Raw genomic sequence first — 23,697 nt, forward strand, 5'->3', positions numbered from 1 at the left:
CTCTCGGGACCGAGTGCTCGCACTAAGCCATGGCTGACACCAATTTAGTTAAATATATTTGAGCATTTTCAAAGCATTGTGCGCCTTTGAAAAATCTGGAGCTAGGGGGAAAAAAATCATCCCTAAACTCAAATTTGCAGAGCAACAGATTCCGCTGTGCAGAGGTTGCATCTGGGACATCTTGCAGTCTACATTCAGGACTGGAAAATACAGAGCTAACCTTTCATTAGGCAGTTCTGAGCAAAGTTTTAACATTTGGTATTGCGGGAGTTCTTCAGTATGATGAAGGCATTCCTCAAGTATACTGAGCTATAATTAATGCAATGTTAAAGGTATGAAACCATCTGCATTAAAGTACAGGCTCATATTTCTTTCTAAGCCACTGCTGGAATTGGCAACAATTAAGTGATGAGTCATATGTATGACTAATTACTGATTTCGCTCTTTTGTGAATTAAAGTGTAAAAGTTTAAAATATTTAATGAAGAAAAATGTTACCAGAGGCTAGGACTGCCTCAGTGCATTAGAGTAGAATCGTAGAATCTTACAGCACAGAAGGTGGTCATTCGGCCCATTGTAACTCTGCTGGCTGATTGAAAGAGCTATCCAATTAGTCCCATTCTCCTACTCTTGCCCCATAGCCTTGCACTTTTCTCCCCTTCAAGTTGAAAGTTGTTGCAATGGAGCTAGCTCTGGATGTTGATGGATCCAACCATTCCACGTGATTATTACAGTCTTCGAGATACTTTTTGGCAAAAAAAAGGTTGAACTAGGTGACCTTTTACAGTTTGTGCCATCAAATATATGATCAGCCGACTAAAAAAATTTTGTAATATTCCAAGTTAAAATTTGAATTTCTATTTTGCATGTAATTTGCCCAAGAGTTCTGATTGAATTGTTAGATTAACTGAGTTGACTGACACGCAATCCTGCAGTTTTTACGACAAGCCTGAATCTCTTCATCCGTTCTGTCTCTCCTACTTTCCCTCCCTTGGTCTGTCCCTCCTGATAGGTATCCTTTTGTCCCTCATTTCCTCCTTCACTTCATCCCTCTAGTGATTTGAACAGCATGATGTGTTTCAATGTTACAATCTAGAAAACCATCCTGAGGGCAAGGGCTGATTGTTTTCTCCAGCCCCTTTGGACTGGTTTAATTTCTAACACATTAATGGGTCATAGAGTACAAGAGCGATGAAGTTATGTTGAACTTGTATAAGACACTAGTTCAGGCTCAACTGGAGTACTGTGCCCAGTTCTGGGGGGGTGCACTTTAGGAAAGATGTGAGGGCGTTGGAGAGCGTACAGAAAAGATTCACGAGAGTTCCAGGGAGGAGGAACTTCAGTTATGAAGATAGATTGGAGACATTCAGACTGTTTTCCTTTGAAGAGAAGGCTGAAATGTGATTGAAGAAAGTATTCAAAATCATGAGGGATCTGGACAGAGTAGATAGAAAGAAACTGTTCCCACTCGTGAAAGGCGGGAACAAGAGGGCACAGATTTAACATAATGGGCAAGAGAAGCAAAAGCAACATGAGGAACTACTTTTTCACTCAGTGAGTGGTTAAGGTCTGGAATGAACTGTCTGAGAGTGTGGTGGAGGCAGATTCAATTGAAGCATTCAAAAGGGAATTAGACTGTTATATGAGAAGGAAGAATGTGCAGGATTACGGGGAGAAGGCGGGGGAATGGCACTAGGTCAATTGCTCATTCGGAGAGCGGGTGCAGACACGATGGGCCAAATGGCCTCCTTCCGCACTAACATTTCTGTGATTCTGTGTGCGCCTTCCTGGGAAACCTGAAGTGCTTCAGTTGGCAACCAGCTCTCATTCGCTCACGGTAAGCGAGATACATTTTACTTGGGACCACACCATGAACTGTGAGCCACATGTGTTGTTTGACTTCTTCACTTGCAGTGACTCATTTGGCTCGACCTTGAACCTTTTGAAGGCCATTGTAAAATATCTACACTCTACACAAAGCATTGAAAATCTCAGTACCTCACTCCATGCAGTGCAGTGTTGAGCTCCAGTTCAGAGCAGTGAGAATGAAGTGGGCAGTGAAGGTTCCACACTTCACTATTTCTTTGCCTTCCCTTATTTAGTAAAACTAAACTGCGAGCGTGAGCAGACTATTTGGACACAGAGGGCATCACAACCCAGCCTGATCTTGCCCTCAGCTCACCTCATGCTCGTGCACTTCCCAGCTTGGATGCAGTACTGATATTTTTCTTCCCCCTCCCTCCAGTTGTGATATAGTGAGGCCAATTGTCGACCCACTGCCCTTCCATTGCCCTGATGTAGCAATTCCCAAAAGCAGAATTTTCCAATGCAGCATTTCCCAATGGCGGCATTTCTCGATGTTGGCTTCAGTCGCTGCAGTGTGGTTACCAGTGCAGCGGTTCCTGTGCAGCATTGTTTTATTCCCTTGTGCCAGTTTGAAGGATGAATTTTCTCTATGGAGCCCCAACCACTTGATGCGCCCTCCCTAATTTTCCGTCCATTTACTTTAATGGGGAGGACATCCTGCTGAATCCTAGGAGCGTGCTCACATTGGGTGAGCCTCTGCACTTTGAGAAATCTTACCTTTTTATTAATTTGCCCGGTGATAACCCAACATGGGTTCATTTAAAATATGTGACAATCTTTCAATCAGTCAGAATACACTCAGGCTGGCTGTTACTGTCTGTTTGAAACTCCCAGCTGTAGTGACCAGAGTTTTAGGACGGTAGGAACAGGAATAGGCCATTCAGCCCCTCATGCCTGTTCCGTCATTCAATCAGATCATGGCTAATCTGTACCTCAACTCCATTTACCTCCTTGGTTTCATATCCTTACCCAACACAAATTTATCTATTGTAGTCTTAAAATTTCCAACTGACCCCCAGCAGCCAGTCTTTTGGAAAAGACGATTCTTGATTTCCACTATCCTTTGTGTGAAAGTGTTTCCTGATTTAATTCCTGGAAGTCCCAGCTCTTATTTTAAGATTGTGTTCCCTTGTTCTGCATTCCCCCACCTCTTTCTTTTTATCTAGTCTATTGAATCCTTTAATCATCTTTATCTCCTCGATTAGATCACCCCTTAATCTTCTAAACTCTTGAGAATGCAATTCTGCTCATAATTTAATAATTCGAGTGAAACCGCGCTGCACCCCCTCCAAGGCCTCTATATCCTTCCTGAGATGCAGTGCCCAGGACTGGAGTTTGATTCGGCTAAATATTTCTTGCCACCTCTTCCGTTTCAGAGTTAAGAAGCTGAAGGAGACGCTGGTTGCCGTACAGCAGCTGGACAAGAATATGAGCAGCTTGCGATCGTGGCTTGCCCAGATTGAAACTGAGCTATCGAGACCAATTGTCTATGACTCCTGCGATTCTCATGAAATACAACAGAAGCTCGTGGAGCAACAGGTAGGAAACATTCATCGTTTGCTGCTCTGGGGAGTGCTCGACCATCACAAGAGGAGGGGAAATCAACTGTGGCTCAGTGGTAGCATTCTCACCTCTCAGTTAGAAGGTCGATGGGTTCAAGCCCAACTACTGAGACATAAGCACATAATGCCAGCTGAGGGAGTACTGCACTGTCAGAAGTGTTGTCTTTCAAATGTGACGTTAAACAGCAGCCGTCTCTGTTTTGTCATATGGACATAAAAGATCCCATGCTGCCATTCAGGGAAGAGCAGGGGAGTTCAGCTGGTGTCCTGGCCAATATTTATTCCTTACCAATGCCTAAAACAGATTATCTGACCATTATCACATTGCTCTTCGTAGGACTTGACTGTGCACAATTTACCTGCCGTGTTCTCTACTGTGTAACTGTGACTACACAGGCTGTAAAACACTTTGCAATGTCCTGAGCTATTCTTCCCTTTCTCTTTTTTTTACTCTCGTTCTCTTGCTCTCACTTCTCTCTCATGCTCTCTCTCTCTTGCTTTTCTCTCTTTCTCTCATCTATCTCTTTTTCTTCTCTCTCTGTTCTATTTCTCTCTCTCTCTCTCTTTCTGTGAAGGTAGAAGTAGTAATGTGTGGAACAGCCCAGTCTGCTCTCTCCCATTTCCTAATGGACGGCGACAGTGTTGGATGCCCAAACTCTTAGGGAGTGAAGGGCACGAAGCAACTTCTAAAGTGTAAAATTCATCCTGAACTGTTGTGAGGTGATTTGAGCTTTCCTCCTACACCACATTAAACTCTGCGACTTTGTACTTGCAGGAGTTGCAACGGGACATTGAGAAGCACAGCACAGGTGTGGCCTCTGTCCTCAACCTTTGTGAAGTTCTGCTCCACGATTGCGATGCCTGTGCCACTGAAACAGAGTGTGACTCAATCCAACAGGCAACGCGCAACCTGGACCGCAGGTGGAGGAACATCTGTGCCATGTCCATGGAAAGAAGACTGAAGTAAGGGCTCTTGTTTCATGCTAGTGGGAGGTGATGCAAAGTGTATAAGATTTTAAAAATAGATAAGCAACCTTCAGAAGAACAGCTTTAGGGAAATGAGTCATTTCAAGGGGCAGTGATACCACTGTGTAAAACATGCAGTTGACCCTGAGCTGAGCATGTCTTCTCCATAACCAAGGCCATCTAATTCTACCTCCTGGAACATCAGCCATCTCCACCCCTGGCTCAGCCCATTTGCTGCTGAAACCCTCATCCATAACTTTGTTGCCTTCAGACTGGGTTATTCCAGTACACCCCTGACCGGCCTCCCATTCTCCACCCCTTCCCTAAATTTGAAGTCATCCAAAACTTTGCTGCCTGCATCTTAACTTGCACCGAGTCCCATTCATGCACCACTCCTGTGCTCGCTGACCTACATTGACTCCTGGTTCAGCAACAACTCAAATTTAAAATTCTCATCCTGGTGTTCAAATCACTCCACGGCCGCGTCCCTCCCTATCTCTGTAACCTCCTCCAGCTTGCAGCCCCTCTCTGCTCTGGGCCTCTTGCACATCCCTCGCTTCCTTTGCCCTACCATTGGCAGCTGTGCCTTCTGGCCCTAAACTCTGGAATTTCCTCCCTAAATCTCTCTCCTCCTTTAAGACCCTCCTTAAAATTTACCTCTTTAACCAAACTTTTGGTCAGATGTCCCAATATCTCCGTGTTTGGTTCGGCATCCATTTTTGCTTTATAACACTCCTGTAAAGCACCTAGGGACGTTCTACTACATTAAAGGCGCTATATAAATGCACAGCCAAGCAGAGCCTGTGATAAATTTAACAGTCTTGACTTTATTGATGTCAGGATCCCAAACCTAACCTTTGCAGAGGGCCCGGGAAAGGCAAATATCATGCAGCCCCCCAACCCAGTCCTGCAGCCCAGTCACTCAATGCTTTGAGTTCATCAGTATAAGACATTGAAAGTTTTAATGTAGGGTTACTTGCAATAACATTTTCGAAGCAAATTGTATTGGCCAATTACTGCTACCTGACTGTACTGTCCAGAGTATGTCCTTGTGCTATACCAGATCCAGAGGGGATTATAGTGGAGCCTTGATGTATTGGATGTACCAGAGTTTTGGTCTGGTTCCTATGATAAAATGACAATTAAAATGTAATATATAGCAAGAATCTGTATTTATATAGCACCTTTAACGTAGTAAATATCCCAAGAAGCTTCACAGAGGCAAGAAAGGATATTGTATGGCAGTTAGCCAAAGCTCTAGGCCTTGAGGTAACAAGACAGAGGAGCAGGGGCAGTTTTCCTAAGTGTGGGGCTAAGCTGGACAAAGGCTATGCCATAAAAGGGGGAGGGGGAATGCAAAGAGTCGGAGACTGGAGGATACACACTGCACGTAGGACTAAGCGCTTGCGGAGTAAATCCCTGATTTACTGTGGTCCCACTCAGCTGCTCCCAGCCTGGTCCCATTCTCATGAACTCTCTAATTGTCCCAGGTTGCTGCAAGGACTCACACTGTGCTTAGAACTGTCTCAGGTAACCTGCTGTCCATTCTCTAGTAGCCTCCAGGGCAAGACTCTACTCTCCCCAATTTGCAATCGTCCTTACCTGTGTATGGGGAAGTTTATGTGCAGGATGAGGTCAAGTGAGGATAGAAAGCCAGAGGGGCAGAGTGTCTAGCTCAGGTTTGAGTCAGGTTTGCCCACATTCCGAGAATTCAATTTGTTTTAGAATGGAGCATGGGATTTTCACCCCAAAGGAAGCGCGATGTGTACAGAACTCAAAATCTGGTCTTCAGGGGTATGCACCATCTTGTCGGACTGTAAATTGAAGAAATGAAATAGCTGGTTTAAATTTCCCAATAATGAGCTTGTGTTGTGGGTCAAAGCCATGAAATGCTACACATTTTATCTTTGCTCCAGGCTTTCAGCTTCAGGGTATCTGAGCTCAATTGAATGGCCTCCAGTAACAATTTCATAGAATTGCTTGGAACTTACAGCATGGAAACAGGCCATTCGGCCCTGCAGGTCAACTGTTTATGCTCCACAGAAGCTTTCTCACACTCTACTTCATCACAACCTACCAACATAGGCACAATTTCATTGTGTCTTAATTTTTCCCCCTTTTTTCTTAGGATTGAGGAGACCTGGAGGTTGTGGCAGAAGTTTCTGGATGATTATTCTCGCTTTGAAGACTGGCTTGAAACCTCCGAGCGGACAGCAGCAGTGCCCAATTCCTCAGAGGTCCTCTACACAGTCGCCAAAGAGGAACTGAAAAAATTTGAGGTGCTGTAATAAGGAGCAGAGCAGTTGAATGGCTATATGGCCTCAACAACATAGCAGCTGAAAGTGACCACTGTCTCATGCATCTCCTGGCTAGTACATGTTTCGCTGTTTGTACAGAACAGCCATGCACTGATTAGTATCTGAAATTAGGGAGATCCTCTCAGCAGGGTTTACTCAAGATGGAATTGGTTGAATTCACATCTGTAATATCTTAAATATTTTAAATCAGTGAGCACTTTCTGTTGGCTTTCTTCCGTTAGAAATTGCAATGTCCACATTTATAATGGGAGCTGCCTCTGTAAATGTGTCCTGCTGTAGTTACACTCTCCTGCCAATGGAGGTGCTGTTGGCAGGAGTGGGAAATTACAGTGTGAAGAGTTTACATTATAAATGTCATTTGAATTTGTAATAGGATCATAAAAATGTATGAGTTTGAAATAGTGGCTGAATTATGTCTACAGGCCCTGGTGCAATTATTCCCCACCCTCTAAACCCACGTCACCCACCAACAAAGAGGTAATTTTGACTTTGACATCCATGCCAAGTTTTATTTATACAAATAGTTGCTCATTCGCTGTAACTTCTTGTACACTCTCGCACAAAGTCAAGATCTAACACCCTTCTCTCTGCCCCATTGGCAATCCTACGGGAAATCTCTCATTTAATATTTTTAATAATTGCATTTTGGTTTAACTGGGTGATACAGTAGCTAAATAGTCACATAATGCACAAGCTTAATTTTGCAGTGTTTGACTTTTTTTAAAAATATGTTTGGAAATGTTCTCTTACATAATGAAGTAGTGGAACGTTCTGTTACTCTTCTGCCCTCAGGCATTTCAGCGTCAGGTCCATGAGAGCCTGACCCAGCTGGAACTAATCAACAAGCAGTATCGGCGCTTGGCTCGTGAAAACCGCACAGATTCCAGCAGTAAACTCAAAGACATGGTGCACGAGGGAAACCAGCGTTGGGACAACCTACAGCGGAGGGTCACTGCTATCCTCAGGAGACTGAAAGTAAGGCTTGAGCAAAGGGTAACTGTAGGTGGCTCTCTGGTCAAGATTCAGCCAATGTCTTTATATCAGAACTGGGTGACACAAATTACACTTATATTGTACCTTTTTAATTTCATAAAGTGTCCTAAGGCATTTCACAGGAGCAATTATCAGACACTGAGCAGCATGAGGAGATATTGGGGCAGGTGGCCTAAAGCTTGGTCAAAGAGGCAAGTTTTAAGGAGCATCTTAAAGGAGGAGAGAGAGGTGGAGAAGTTTAGGGTGGGACTTAAAGCACTTTAGAGTCTTGGCAGCTGAAGGAAAACCGCCAATGGTGCAGCATTTAAAATCGGGGATGCTGCAGAGACCAGAATTGGAGGAGCAGGGATATTTCGGAGGGTTGTGGGGCTGGGGGAGATTACAAAGATAGGAGGGGTGAGGACATGGAGGGATTCGAAAACAAGAATGAGAATTTCAAAATCAAGGTGTTAACTGGGACCAATGTAGGCCAGTGAGCACAGGCACAGTGCGTTAGACAGCTTAAGCTGATGGGATGATAGTCTCCATTATTCACTGACTGTAAAGGTCCTCTGGGAATTGAGTTTGGGAAAATTTCACCTTGCTCCCTGGCAGGCATGTCCCCAGTTTACACTGATTGATAATACTTTTCCCACCGGCCTAAAGATGGCTGATGTGGGAGGAATTGGGAAAAACACTACACTGTACACGATGGGGAACCTCTCGCGGTTTGGGCTGAGTTGCATTGCTGGGACAAAGCAGAGGAGCTTTGCTCTGAATTGTACTGTGTAGTACCTGACCTGGCAGTGCTTGATGCTGATACTGGGTGCCTGAAAGGGGTGGAGTTTAATTCCTCAGCGCTAAACAGGCCTCACCTTAATAGAATAAATAATGGAGTGCACTTTATTAATCTTTATGAATGCAAGTAGAATGAAGTGAAACATTTTTACTAGCTTTTTTAAAATGGGGGTTTATGTGCTATATAGAAGACTCTGTAGCACAGCTCACAATGTTCATTTAAAAATCAGCAACACTACTCAGTGAGAAAAAACTCATCATTCAGCACTTTACAAAGCAGAGGAAATAAAAGATGGAACCTGAGCTAAAGAGACAAAAGGACAGATGTTGAAGGGCAAATGGAAAAGAAAAATCTTGGAGTATTTTGAAAGCAAGGGGGAGGTAGCTGTGACAAAAAATGCTACATTTTTTCATAATCTATAGTGTTTTTTGCTCAAGAAGGGTGCCACCCTTGAAATGATTTTTGCTACTATATAAATGTGTTTATTCTTTCAGCTATATCAAAGAATCCAGTGAAGTCAGTGCTTTTAATTGTTTTTCTAGCAATGCAGAAGTGTTGTTAATTAGTAAAGTGTTATAAAGAATTAATCTTTATCACCAGGCAAATAAACTATTTAAGTAGGATCGCCTGAGTACTGGCTCATTCTTAGATTGCCACTACCACTTGGAGTGGTTAAGGCAAATAGAATAGATGCATTTAATGGGCAGCTAGATAAGCATATAAAACAGAAATGAATAGAACGGTATGTTGATGGGGTTAGATGAAGTAGGTTGCATGTGGAACATAAACGCCAGCATAGATCAGATGGGCCAAGTGGCCTGTGTCTGTTCTATAAAGTATAGAATGTATTGCAAAGCACTCTGCAGGAATCCTATGCTTTTTTTTACTGAATTAGTCTAACCTGAAATCAACAGGCAGGAAGGGGTGGAGGGTTTGTATTTACAAGGTAAAGGTTTTGGGTGAAAAGGGGAGAGAGGAAAAGGGTGCGAAATGCTATTATGTCCTAACTTGTATCACAGATACTATTAAACACAGAGAATTGTGTCTGGTTTGGAAGATATTAGAGCCTGTTATCTGGAAGTGAGCCTCATGTGAGCAAGGATGGATTTACAAGTTTTTTTTTTGTCCTGTTTGAACAGCACTTTATTGGTCAGCGGGAGGAGTTTGAAACTACGCGTGAGAGTATATTGGTCTGGCTGACTGAGATGGACCTGCAGCTGACAAACATCGAGCACTTCTCTGAATGTGATGTACAAGCCAAGATCAAACAGTTAAAAGTAAGTCAAATGACTAGACTTTTTAGGGGCTGCATTCAGCCTGGGCAGCAGCAAATCATTGTCCCATTTAACACTCGACTTTTCCACTGACTTCACTCCCTTTATGCATGAATATTAAGCAGTTGGCTCTGTTTGCCTTTTCTTATTGGATTTCCAGGATAGAACAGAATTGATCTCCTCAGTCAGCTCTGACTGTGCTTCGAACCTGTTTTAGGGGCAAGTGTTTCAATTGGCTTAGTACCCTAGGGAGGAAGCCATGTTCTTGTGATTTTAAAAATGATAAGTTTCCAGATTTAAAAAACTCTGTTTCCCTTTCCCAAAAACTTTGTGCTATCTAAACAAAATATTGAGGGGATCGCAATTCCGTGCCATATTCAAAAGTCTTAATCCTTGTCTGTTTACTGCTAAGTATCTAAACATAGTTTATTACAGGCTGATTTAATCTGGGCTTATTTCTGGAGTTTTTTGTCTTTTGTCCCTGATTTCTCCTTCCACTCTGAGGCAATGCCTTGATTTCCAGGAAGAGGGAATACTGATCAGGAATGCCTTCCTTTCATCATGATGATGTTCCAATAATCAGTGGCACTTTGATATTGTGTCACTAGCCTGCTTTTTTGGCAAGAAAACAACATAGTTTTGCCTCTTGTGTGACATTGACCCAAGTATTGGACCATTAAAAAAATCACTTAAAACACAGTGAATGGGATTTCTGGCTTAGGTTATGAAACACAGTGGAGGGATGTGGTCTTGGGTACGGTGTACACTTTCTAAACCAAATGCCGGAGAATATGTGTTAAACTATTGTGTGATGTCTGCCTTGGTTCACATAAGGTTAAAAACCCAGCTAGTTCACTGGTGTCCTTTAGGGAATGAAACCTGTCATCCTTACCCAGTCTGACCTTATTAATGACTCTAGTGTTCTGGGTTCAGTTCCCACTCTAGGACTTGATGGTCATGGAAGGAATGTTCATGATGCAGCCTATCAGCTTAGTAATCAGTCTGCAGATTCTTTCAGTACTCCATGCTATCTTCCAAAGAAAGGAATGTGAGATACAAACAATTTGATTCCAACCCCGCACCAATGTGGTTGACTCTTAACTGCCTCCGCTGAAATAGTCTCACGAGCCATTCAGTTGTATCAAATCACTTAAAAAGACGGCCCACCACCTTCTCGGGGAAACTAGAAATGGGTTATAATTACCAGCTTTGACGGCAACGCCATGTCCCAAGAATGAATTTTTTTTAAATTATGTATAGACATCACTAGCCCATCAGGAGTAAAGTGTTTAATGTGACAAATGGTATGGTTCACAGGTAGAGTTAAGGTAAATGTAGATTTTGAGAATGTTTTGCAAGGAGGGGTGATATGGAGAAGGGAGATCTGGGAATTAGAACTGGAGGCTCTGCCCCCACTGTTGGGATGATTGAGGCCTTCCTTGTTCTGGGAAACGACACGCAGAAGCAGCTTTATACAGGGGAGTTTTTGTAGTTTAAAAGGACAGGTCGGGCTAGAACTGGGTATCTATATATTAAAAAAACACCTCCTGCATTTCAAAGTTGGCTCACTGTTTGAGAAATAAACCAGGACCCTATAGTTGGTCTACGTAACATCCTTCACTGTAGCTGCTTCTTTCTCTGGGCGTTGACTAGCCTGTTTCCATCTGCAGGCTTTCCAGCACGAAATATCCCTCAATCTGAGTAGAATTGACCAGCTCTTCGTTTATGGAGCACAACTTATTGAGAAGAGCGAGCCCATGGATGCTGCAATAATCGAAGAAGAGCTGGAGGAACTTCAGCACTACTATCAGGAAGTTTTTGGCCGAGTGGAGCGTTACTACAAGAAGCTGATGCAGCTTCCGGTAAGTACAGAGGCTGCTCCCCACGAACGTTCACTGGGATGTAGAGTGCTTTCCGCAATACTGTGCCAGTTTCTGACAACTGGCTTTCCGCAAAACCTGACCCCCCCCCCCCCCCCCCATCAGGATCTTCACATCACAGGAATTTACAGCCGGATACTAGTAGGAATGTTTTGTTTCAGGGATACTTTGAACTGTGGTGGCAAGTATTTTATACAGTCATTGCTTTTCACTTGTCCCAGTTGGTAGGCTAATGGAGTGAGTCGCGTTATGGTGACCACATGTTATGGTGAAACATGGAATCTATGCGAGAAAGTATCAATTTAATATGAGCTAGCACCTAAAAAAAAATTGTCAACTAACTGGAGTAAATACTTCAATGATTCGACTGACGAGAGAGAAGAAAGTAGATGCAAGTAACAAACAGGTTTAAATATTTGTTCATTTGGAATAATATTTACTTAAGTGATTCACTTATATGGAGCCAGTTGTCCAGTTAGCAGATGACGCAGAGAGAAAGAGATTAGCCTCGCAGCCTGTGTGTGAGCCTGGCTGTTGAAATTGTCCAATGTGATTTCTCTGTTCATTTACAAGCAACCTTGTGATCATCCTGTATGCAGATACTTGTTCTCCCCTTCATCTGTCAGGAAGGCCTCTTCATATTAAGGAAATATACACCAGCAAAAAAAAAAAAGCGACAAAGTACAGTCTCACAGCACAAACAATAATGAACACTTCTCTCTCAGGTTATTTCTGTATCAATGTTGTACAGAAAAGAAAGACTTGTCTTTCTGTACCACCATTTAGAGCCTCAGGAGTTCCCCAAGCACTTTGCAGCTAATTAAGTACTTTTTGAATTGTTGTCACTGTTGAAATGCAGGAAACGTGGCAGCCAATTTGCACACAGCAAGCTCCCACAAACAGCAATGCAATCATATCCAGATGATTTGTTTCTAGGTGTTGGTTGAGTGGTAGATATTGGCCAGGGCACTGAGGAGAACTCCCCTGCTCCTCTTTGAGATAGTGTCATGGGATCTTTTACATCCACCCGAGAGTGCAGACAGGGCCTCAGTTTAATGTCTCATCTGAAAGATGGTACCTCTGACAATGCAGCATTCCCTCAGTACTGCACTGGAATATCAGCCTTGATATTGTTCTCATGTCTCTGGAGTGACCTTCTGATTCGGAGGCAAGAGTGCTACCACTGAGCCACAGTTGGTACATTTTGTAGCTGTGGAGCCAGTTCCCCGACCAGTTCTTCCTGCGATCGACACTCCTTACTGATAATCGGGGAATCACCCCCAGTATATCTGAGTGATATAATACTGCAACTTCTCTCCAATGTTGCAGATTTTCACCACTCGATCCTTTAAGTAACTCTCGCACTCATTACGGGTTGGATTGTAATATTTAGTATGAAAAAAGTCGCAATTTCATGAACGAAAGGCTGGCAGGCTGAGAACGGCACAAGCTCAGCTCCAGTCTGTAACTCTCAGTGCGCATTCGGTTACGCGGGTCTCTGACCCAGGAACAGTGAGCAGATAACACGTGACCCTACCCCACCCCTACCCCTCACGATCACATTGTTTAATGGTCTGATATAAGCAACTGCAGTTTATTGGTCACATGGCCCAGTTACAATGTCAACAGGCTGATTTACATGGATGAGACACAGGCTTCCACACGTGTAACACTGTAAACCTGTGCACTGCTGCTATTGAGCCGTTGGGGAATCGGTCGCTATCTTTAGCACCTGGCTGTACTTGTGGCTCGGCATCAGCCTGCACTGCAGTGTTATATTCCAGTTCCAGCAGTCTAAGCACGTCTGTGACCAGAGAGAACCATCTGCAGATGTGGGGTCTATTTATAGAGTGCAAACTGAGTTTTGGTATGCAGCAAGTTCAGATAAGGTGAAGCTGGCAGTGACCATTTAGTTGTTGACCAAAATGATGTTCGTGCCTTGTAATTCTCTCACTGGCTTCTGCATATAGTTATATATTCTTTAGACATGTCTACTTTTTAATTTGTCAAGTTATACAAATAGCATTTTGCATAAAACATTTGCATTTGTATTTATACTGGCATTTAGATTGCCTGCAATGTGATTGAGTGACTGGGGGAGAAGGGAGTTACAGGAGGCTCTCTTCATCACTGTCTATGGTTATTCAACATATCTGCAGCCTGTCCCACATCATCCTATCCACTTACGTGAATAATAATTGCTGGAAGTTTATACAGAAAAATTAAATGTCAATATGCTAATTGCATAGAGGTACTGTATTGGATTAGACTTGCAGTTTAATTACTCCCTGCCTCCCAAGCACACTGAGCCCTAAGGAACTGCCAAAAAGCCAGCAACTCTTTCTCCACCTCTCTCTCTCTCTCTTTTTCCACCTCTGTTTCTCTTTATTTCTTTCTTTCTGTTTTTTTTTTTAAAATCTCCTTTCCCTCTGTGTGTCTCTCTTTGCATTTCTCTTTATTATTCTTTTTCTCTCATGCACATAAGGCCTCCTCTTGCAGGCTGTTGGTCGTCAGGTTTAGAGCAGCTGCCCTGGGTGATGCACAGAGCAGAGAGACCAGTTGAAGGAAGAATGTGTCACCAGATAAATTACAATGCTGAAAATCTTGTACAAAAAACAAAAGCCTAGATGTTACTCAGTTTGTATGGATCCTTTCTTCTGCCTGTTTTTGTAGGCCACACAGATTGCAAATACTTATCTCTCAACTGTTCAACTCCACACAACGTGAATGAATGTCAAGGGGCTTTCCGCTGACCTATAACGTTACAAACTGCATTTTAAAACTCCAAGTACTGGAAATTTCCAGCAGGCCCATCAAAATTGGTGGAGAGAGGTCAAGTTGAAGACGTTTTGTCAGAATGATCTAACACTTGAGATGTTGACTTTGTTTTTACTTTGGCAGACGTTGTGTGACCTACCCTTTGGTACACCCACATTCCCTTCTTACCTCAGATAGACCCCATTAAGCCCAACATGCACAGCTGTTTCTCTCGGAGGAGCGAGGGGCTCGACGGTTAACAGTCTAAGTGTAGTTTGCTGGAATCTCCCTTCTGTTTGGGTTACCTGCAGCATCAGAACCATGGATGCGGTCTCTGCACAGCTGTATTCTGACACGCCCGCGCACACGCACGGCTCGGGTCTGTAGATGGAACCCGACCCGAGCCCGACAGAACCACATCCCACCCGGCCCGAGTCCTTTCATTTTTCCTGTGCCCGACCCGACCATCAGTTAACCTACCTTCCGTTTTTCACTTTGTTCCTTATCTGCACAAGCTTAAAAAAACTGTAACTAAACAACCTTTCTAGTACAAAAAGTACATTAACATTGGAGCCACTTACCGGAGGTGGTGATAGAGCGTGTCTGGCCCGACCCGACTGAACTCGAACCCGACACATGTCGTCGAGTCCCGTCGGGTTCGGGTCGGGTACCTATGCAGAGAGACACACACACAGACACACACACACAGACACACACACACAGACAGACACACACACAGACAGACACACACAGAGACAGACACACACAGAGACAGACACACACACAGAGACAGACACACACACAGAGACAGACACACACGCAGAGACAGAGACACACACACAGAGACAGACACACACACAGAGACAGACACACACACAGAGACAGACACACACACAGAGACAGACACACACACAGAGACACACACACACAGAGACACACACACACAGAGACACACACACACACACAGAGACACACACACGCACACATAGAGACAGACACGCAGAGACAGACAGACACGCAGAGACAGACAGACACGCAGAGACAGACACACACACGCAGAGACAGACACACACACGCAGAGACAGACACACACGCAGAGACAGAGACACACACGCAGAGACAGAGACACACACACACACGCAGAGACAGAGACACACACACACACGCAGAGACAGACACGCAGAGACAGACACGCGCCCGGAGACGGAGACGCGCACGCGCGCCCAGAGACGGAGACATCCAATAGATGTTTACACATTGTAGGTTGTAATACTCCCTGCTCAGAACTCCACGTGTTGGGGAAAGGTTTGATTCATGACCAGCGTGATATATCGTCTCTATAAAGTGCAACATTAGGCCGTGAATTAGACACTGGCCTAATCTTTGTTCCTGTTACGTAAACATTGTGTCAGGGGTTCCAAGCCCTGAAGGTAACTCTCTGTAACAAGCCCATGCAGCACGGAAAGAAGGTGGAACTTGCTGCCACATGGTGTGTTTGAGGTGAATAGCACAGATGCATTTAAGGGGAAGCTAGATAAGTACATGAGAGAGAAAGGAGTAGAATGATATGGTGGGAGGAGACTCGTGTAGAGTATAAACACTGGCAAAGACCAGTTGGGCCAAAAGGCTTGTTTTTGTGCTGTAAAATTCTATGTAAAGTGCAGATTTTGTGTACAGTGTTCCGTTAGTTTTGCTTCGTCTGGATTACTCGAGATGCAGAGATAGTAATAGCTTCCCTTCTCTTCTCTCCCTTTTCCTCCCTCTCCAACCCCCTCCCTTTAGCTGACTGATGATGAGCATGAGGTTTCTGACCGGGAGGTGGAAATGGATGAGAGCATTGAACTCTCCAGCATGCAGTGGCTCGACAGAGCTCCAGACAGTGCAGCAACCCCACCACTATCGCTCAGCCGGGGCGCGAGTCTGCAGCAACCCAAGGACACACGGTCGGGACGCGATACCCCCGCCAGCATCGACTCCATCCCCTTGGAGTGGGACCATGATTATGACCTGAGTCGAAACCTGGAGAGTGCAGTGTCGCGAGCACTGGAGGGCACGGAGGAGGACGCGGGAGATGAGGACCGCGATTTCTACCTCAAAGGAGGGGCTGAAATCACCGGTGAGCCCATGTAGAGAAAGCTGCTGCAATGAGGGGACCTGGGTGGGGTGGTGGGGGGAGCGAGGAAGCCCTGGTGGGTAGGAGTGAGGGTGCCGCGGGGACGGGTGGAGTTGAATGAGGGAGCTGGTGGGTGGGAGTGAGGGAGGCCCCCCAGATGTGGAGCGGTGATATGAGGGAGTCTGTGGGATCAGCATTTGCGATAGACATTGGTACCTCTCCTGTATATATTTATTGAAATGAAATTTAACATTTAATATTTCTTGTAATCAATTCCTTCTGCCTCATTTTCTAAATGCCTATATTTGCCTCACAACAGCAACAGTCCAGTAAGTTTGCTGGAGAGAATCATTAGGCCCTCAGATACTCCCTGTGGCTCAGTATTTTTTCAGGTTTTCCAAAATGATGCCTTGTTTTATGATTTAGTAACAGCAATAAAAAAAAAGGAGATAACGAACTTTATATAGGGCCTTTTACATCCTCGGGATGACCCAACACACTTCACAGCCAATGGGGCTGTCTGTATGATTCCGTCACTTTATAATACTGTCCAAGTTTTTGAAATTTGTTCTCGGGAATTGGGTGAAACTGCATTTAGTGTCTGTCCCTGATCACAATGAGAAGGTCGAAGCCACTTCAGAGGACTTTGAGTGAGCCGCATTGCTGTGGGACTGAAGTCACATTTAGGCCCAGACCAGGTAAGGTTGACAGGTTTCCCTGCCCAAAGGGCAGGAGTGACCCAGTTGGGTTTTTACAACAATCTTAAAGCTGGTGTGGTTATTTGGTGCCAGATTTATTGCCTTCAGTTTTGAACTGCTAATCCCATCCATTAACCACTAGGCTAATCAATCATTTTATACATACAGAAATTGTTCTCCTGTGTCCTGTATTAATGGATCCATAAGCATTGGAAGAAGGCAGTGAAAGCATAAAAAAGGAATTTGCATTTATATAGCTCCATTCACAACCTCAGGTTGTCCCAAAGTGATAATGATCAATTAATGGGTTTTTTAATGTGATGTTGGTTGAAGGGTAAATATTGGCCAGGACATCAATGGGATGCCATTTTCATGTTTTACATCCACCTGTGTGGGCAGACGGAGCCTTGGCTTAACATCTCTTCCAAAGGACGGCACCTCTGACCATGCAGTACTTCCTCAGTACTGCACTTCTCACTACTCGGGCTCCATGGATTGAGCACCCAAACAATAAATAAGGCACACAGATAGATTAGCTCAATGAAATCAGGAGTTTCCAGGATGGAGGGCAGGCTAGAAATACGCGAACCAATAGCATGACGGCAATGTGACATTCACTAAGTATAGGAGCCTTGTTTTATTTTCCTGAATTGAACATGCTGTTCACAAACGTGCAAAGCAAGGAAGATGGCTGAAGAGTTTGTATCGAATCACAGAATTCACAGGGCAAAAGGATGCTATTTTTGTCAGGTTCCTTTCCCTGATGTCAGACTCATGGCTGCAGTCTTTTGAGGGACAAGCGAATTAGATTGGCCAATGTAAACCCTGGGAATTGACACAAGGGATGTGGTCTCTTGGAATGAGAAGAGATGCTAATGGACAGGTGGAAAAAATATCTTAAAAGGCTAATGGATTGTTGGCTTTTATCTCAAGGGAGCTAGAACGCATAGGAGTGGAAGTTAAGCTGCGTTGTAAAAAGCTCTGGTCAGACTGCATCTGGAGTACTGCATTGGTTCTCGGCACTAGGTCTCAGGAAGGATATTTGGCCTTGGAGGGAGTAGATCTCAGATTTGCAGAATGATACTGGGGCTAAGTGGATTAAATTATGAGGAAAGGTTGCATTGAATATATATTCCATTGAATATAGAGATTAAGGAGCGATCTGATTGAGATGTTTAAGGTGAATAAAAAGAATTTGATAGTTTCTCTCTATCTACCCTTAAAAGTTAGAGCTAGGCCGTTCAGGAGTGATATCAGGAAGCACTTCTTCGCACAAAGGATAGTGGAAATCTGGAACTCTTGTCTCCCAAAAAGCTGTTGAGGCTGAGGGTCAGTTGAAATTTTCATAACGAAGAGTGATAGAATCTATCAAAGGTTTACGGAACCAAGGCAGGTAGATAAGAGTTAAGACACAGAACAGCTGTGATCTAACTGAATGGCACAAAGGGCTGAATGGGCCTCCTCCTATTTCTCCGTTTCCTTCCCAGAGGCAGGACCAGTGTCAAAGTGGCTGTGTAATGTGTACAGTGAAAATGTCACAGCTGAACTGAGAGTGATTGACCAACACGGGCAGTCAACAGCTCGAACCATCTGATGGGTTTCTTCCAGAAGTTGCACGGCTTGGAATGAGAGCAGGGTTGTCAACTCTAGTCAGATGTATTCCAAGTGGTTCCATCACGTGACCTCCAACTGTCCCGCACCTACCCTTCTGCCATTGGTTAAATGGCATGTCCATCTTCGCAGCATACAAACTGTTTGCTTACCTGATTGGATGACTCTTGACTATTGGGTAACATTCAGTCAAACAGTCTCTTGCCCCAACCCAGTCTCTAATTTAACCAATACATGAAAGACTTCAAAGAAGATGCCGCTACAGTTTTTCTCCTGGGTTGCTCACAGGAGCGTCTGGGAAATTAATCTTTAATTCCTGGAGATTCCAGGGAAATCGGGGAGGGTTGGCAGTCCTAGCTGAGAGAGTATTTCAGGCTTAATTTTAGACATTATTTTGTGGTCCTTTAATTCTGACCCTGAGCACCAACTACCAAGAGTGTAATGGTGTTAAATGCTGAGAGCCTACTTACAGATATTAGGCTTCAAAAAATCCAAAATAAGAGGCTTTTTAGGTAATCATATCACTGTGCCTTCAAGGATTGCTTCTCAAACTGGGTAACTGTCTGCACTCGGTACTTTGCAGTGATTTCTGTTTCATTTTAAGGATCATTAAAGGTCAGATTTTTGTTCATTGATGGATGTTTGATGTGTCAGGGATGATGGATCCATCTGACGACATTACAAAGAGGTGAATGGTGGGGAGGGGCGAGAACAGCCATCGCCCGATGCCAATTGTGCAGCTGTTGAAATTGTACTCTTATCTCCGCAGATGTAGTGATCCCCGAAAGCCCAGAGGCCTATGTAAAACTGACAGAAAATACTTTGAGATCCACTGGTAGGCATTCAATGATCCAAGCATGTTCTGGCTCCCTCATATCAAACCCTACCCTTGGTCATTCATCTTAACACTGACCTTGCATCACCCCTACCTGACCTCCGATTTGTGCCTCTCACTTTGTTTGTGAAATGCAAATCCAACCCTGAACTGATTAACCTGTAGCTAACCTTGTTGAACCTCTTGGGCCAGTCTGGTGGCCTTTGCATGCTAACCCACTTGGGGGCTCAGCAACTGCCTTGTACAGGTAGGTATTGGTTAGTTAGAGTGCATGTACCTCACCATTTAATTCTACAATGCCATAACCCACTGGGATGATGCTTGGGCAGCCACTCAACTGAGCACCAAGTTTCAGTTCCCTCAGCGTTGATTGATTGGATTTGCACATAATTACGATCAGCAGTCAATTAATGCCTGCCCAGACTCTTCATTTACTCGAGATGTTCTTCCATCGCCAGCAGGGGAGCCCGGCCACTTAGAGACGCAAATCCGCCAGCTGGACAAAGCCCTGGACAGCAGCCGATACCATCTGCAGCAGACGGAAAATGTCATCCGCAGCAAGACACCCACTGGTCCTGAGCTGGACTCTAGTTACTGGGGATATGTGAGTACTCTGTCTGGGGCTCGCAGGATGGTGGAAGTAAGGGGGAGTCTCATTCACTGAGACCCTGGGGTCAGAGAATCGGGCTGCAATGTTGTGAACCTGTCTCAAAGCCAGCAATTGTGGAATGATGGAATGAACCCTTTATATCCCGAATTTAGAGCTGATTGTTACTTGTGTATACACAGTTCAGGGAGGATTTGAAACTAGGGAACATGCTTATTTATCTCCCACTTTGGTAAAAATCGTGGACTTCCCCATCATAGGAACAGGAGGAGGCCATTCAGCCCCTCGAGCCTATTCCACTATTCAGTTAAGTCATGGTTGATCTGTATCAAATCAGTTTACCTGCTATGTTTCTGTAACCTTTTAATACCTTTGCCTGACAAAAAAATCAATCAATGTCAGTTTTGAAGTTTTCAATTGGCTGTGAGCCTCAGTAGCTTTTTGGGTGAAAGTTCTAGATTTTCACCACCCTTTGTGTGACGAACAGCTCCCTGACATCACCCCGGAATGGCCGAGCTCTCATTTTAAGGTTATACCCCTTTGTCTGGAGTCTCCCCACCAGAGGAAATGGTTTCTATCTACTATCATATCTTTTGATCATTTTAAACACATCAATTAGATCACCCCTTAATCTTTATATGCAAGGGATTACAGGCCTAATAAATGCAACCTGTCTTCCTAATTTAATTCTTTTAACCCCAGTATCACTCTGTTGAATCTACACTGCCACTAAGGCCACTATACTCTTCCTGATTGTGCGGTGCCCAGAACTGATGGCAGAACTCTTTTTTTTTTTGATGGTCACCTTCTATTTCCCGATTCCTTTTTTTTCAAACTGAATTTCACATTTATTGCACAAGAAAAGTAAATCAGTGGTTTTAAAAATTATTTCTGTTCCATTCTGATGGTTGTGCATGACCGATCTAATTGAATGGTGAAATGGGTTTTGGGGGGTGGGGGGGGGGGGAGCTGAATGGTCTACTTCTGTTCCTATGCTCCGTTAACAAGACCGGAAAGGGAAAAATAGGGAATCCAGCCCTTGATTCCTCAAAATGTAGGTTTCCTTGGGTAACCGGGAGCTGTTGTGCTAAACTAAATAGTGCACTGGGTTTAACCCATGTATTCAATGACCTGTATAAGCTTCATTATCTTTGCTTTGTTAGCCGTGCATGTTAATTGCTCGTGTTAGTTGTACTGGTTGGCTGTTCATCACCTTCACTGGCAGGAGGTGCTGTGCTGTGTTGACTCCCAATTTGTCCAATGCACCAGGGCTCTCTTTCGAAGTCCCTCATCTGCTCATTCCCCCTGTTCTGTTCCTCAGATGAAGCTCTTGTCGGAATGCCGCAGTAGCATTGAGACAGTGAAAAGGGTGGGACATAAACTCAAAGAGGAGGAAGACAAGCTCTCTGGCTTAATTAACCTAACTAGCACAGAGACACAGACTTCAGGTAAGGGACCACTGATCTAGTTATTATAAGTCAATGCCAGTTCAACAATATAGTATGCATTTAATTTGAGACATAATGTTTCAAGTGTAGCATGCTTGGGAGGAACTTTTGCACCTGTGGTTTCCAAAGCTCTCCACCGCCAGAGTTTTTTCTCACCTCATGCCTGGACCAGTTGGAGATGAATTGTTGGAGATTAATTGATATGATTAGTCAAAACTTCCTCCAGTCTAAAAAAAAACAGCCATTCACCACTACTCTCTGAAATTAACCACTGAACAGAAATATACTGTCTTGATTTTATCAACCTTAGGAGCTATTCAGACACATGATCGTGAGTTATATATGTGATGTTTACAAGCCCTTCTTCAAGGTCCATCTACTTGGGCTTCTATCACCCTGGTAGTCCCATGATATTATAATAATGCAGCTGTTGACTCAGTATTTGGACCACTACTTTTCTTGATATATATTAATGACCTAGACATTGGGTGCACAGGGCACAATCTCAAAATTTGCGGATGAAACAAAACTTGAAAGTATTGTGAACTGTGAGGAGGATAGCGATAGTCTTCAAGAGGACATAGACAGGCTGGTGGAATGGACGGATGTGGCAGATGAAATTTAATGCAGAGAAGTGTGAAGTGATTCATTTTGGTAGGAAGAGCGATACAATTCTAAAAGGATACAATTCTAAAGGGGGCGCAGGAGCAGAGGGACCTGAGGGTGTATGTGCATAAATCACTGAAGGTGGCTGGGCAGGTTGAGAAAGTGGTTAAAAGGCATACGGGATCCTGGGCTTTATAATTAGAGGCATAGAGTACAAAAGCAAAGAAGATATGGTGGACCTTTTATAAAATGCTAGTTCAGCCTCAACTGGAGTATTGTGTCCAATTCTGGCCATCACACTTTAGGATGGATGTGAAGGCTTTGGAGAGGGTGCAGAAAAGATGAGATTGTTTCTGGGATGAAAGACTCCAGTTACATAGATAGATCGGAGAAGCTGGGACTGGTTTTCTTTGGGAAGAGAAGGTTGAGAGGAGATTTGATAGAGGTGTTCATAATCATGAGGGGTCTGGACAAGTAGAGAGAGAGAAACTATTCCCATTGGTGGAAGGGTCAAGAACCAGAGGACACCGATTTTAGGTGATTTACAAAAGAACCAGAGGCGACATGAGGGAAGACATTATTATGCAGTGAGTAGTAACATCTAGAATGCACCCGAGAGTATGGTAGAGGCAGATTCAATCGTGGCTTTCAAAAGGGAATTGGATAATTATCTGAAGACCAGTTGGGCCAAGTGATGACCTCCTGTACTGTAACCATTCTATGATTATTGGATTAATGAAGGACAAAGTGTAAAGAATCATATATTTACAGCACAGAAACAGGCCATTCGGCCCAGTTGGTCTATGCCAGTATTTATGCTCCACCCGAGCTGCCTCCTATCCTACATAATCTCACCCTATTAGCAGATCTGCAGTCTGTTGGAGGTGGGGCAGTGAGTGATTCTCTTTGAATGTTGTTTATACCAGAGCAAAGCTGGCCCACATTCCCTTCCTTTCCTTGTGCTCCAAATAGCGACAATCATCCAGGTGACTGGAGGAGGTCAAGGGTTGGATTGGATGGGCTCTCTCATCTGTGCTTGTAGTGCACTGCTGTTTGATGAATTTTGCAGTAACATTTTCGTACTAAAGGAATGAAGGGTGGCCTCAAAAATGCCATACCAAAGTAAAATAGTGCCGATGCTGGAAATTAAAACCGGGAATGCTGGAACTACTCAGCAGGTGTGGCAGCATCTGTGGAGAGTGTTACAGCCACATGGTGAGGGGTGTGGGTGGTTCCCACTGTTCAACTCCCCACCTGACCACAGCCAGTGTCTTCTGTTATTTGGGTTTAACCCCTTTGTGCTTTATTTGTCAAATAAACGGACAGTGACCTGGTTTTCTTGTAGGTTTAAAACAGAAGATTAATTATTTATTGAGCATTATGCCT

General features: G+C 44.1%; 1 protein-coding gene across 15 annotated transcripts in view; it reads left to right on the forward strand.

The window, feature by feature from the left end:
* LOC137376257 (nesprin-1-like) overlaps positions 1–23,697 on the forward strand; it is a 500,292-nt gene that overhangs the window by 442,506 nt on the left and 34,089 nt on the right. For 11 of the 15 annotated variants that reach the window (XM_068044441.1, XM_068044433.1, XM_068044436.1 and 8 more), the window contains 10 exons: positions 3,242–3,404; positions 4,203–4,390; positions 6,522–6,672; positions 7,504–7,686; positions 9,622–9,759; positions 11,427–11,618; positions 16,176–16,509; positions 19,585–19,650; positions 20,109–20,254; positions 21,579–21,705. In XM_068044441.1, the coding sequence (XP_067900542.1) occupies positions 3,242–3,404; positions 4,203–4,390; positions 6,522–6,672; positions 7,504–7,686; positions 9,622–9,759; positions 11,427–11,618; positions 16,176–16,509; positions 19,585–19,650; positions 20,109–20,254; positions 21,579–21,705 (1,688 nt within the window). The remainder of the gene's footprint in view (positions 1–3,241; positions 3,405–4,202; positions 4,391–6,521; positions 6,673–7,503; positions 7,687–9,621; positions 9,760–11,426; positions 11,619–16,175; positions 16,510–19,584; positions 19,651–20,108; positions 20,255–21,578; positions 21,706–23,697) is intronic. The other 4 variants (XM_068044438.1, XM_068044448.1, XM_068044435.1 and 1 more) reach the window with 3 other exon arrangements.

The sequence above is a fragment of the Heterodontus francisci genome, chromosome 13 (genome assembly GCF_036365525.1).
Source record: "Heterodontus francisci isolate sHetFra1 chromosome 13, sHetFra1.hap1, whole genome shotgun sequence".
In the NCBI taxonomy this organism is placed as follows: domain Eukaryota; kingdom Metazoa; phylum Chordata; class Chondrichthyes; order Heterodontiformes; family Heterodontidae; genus Heterodontus; species Heterodontus francisci.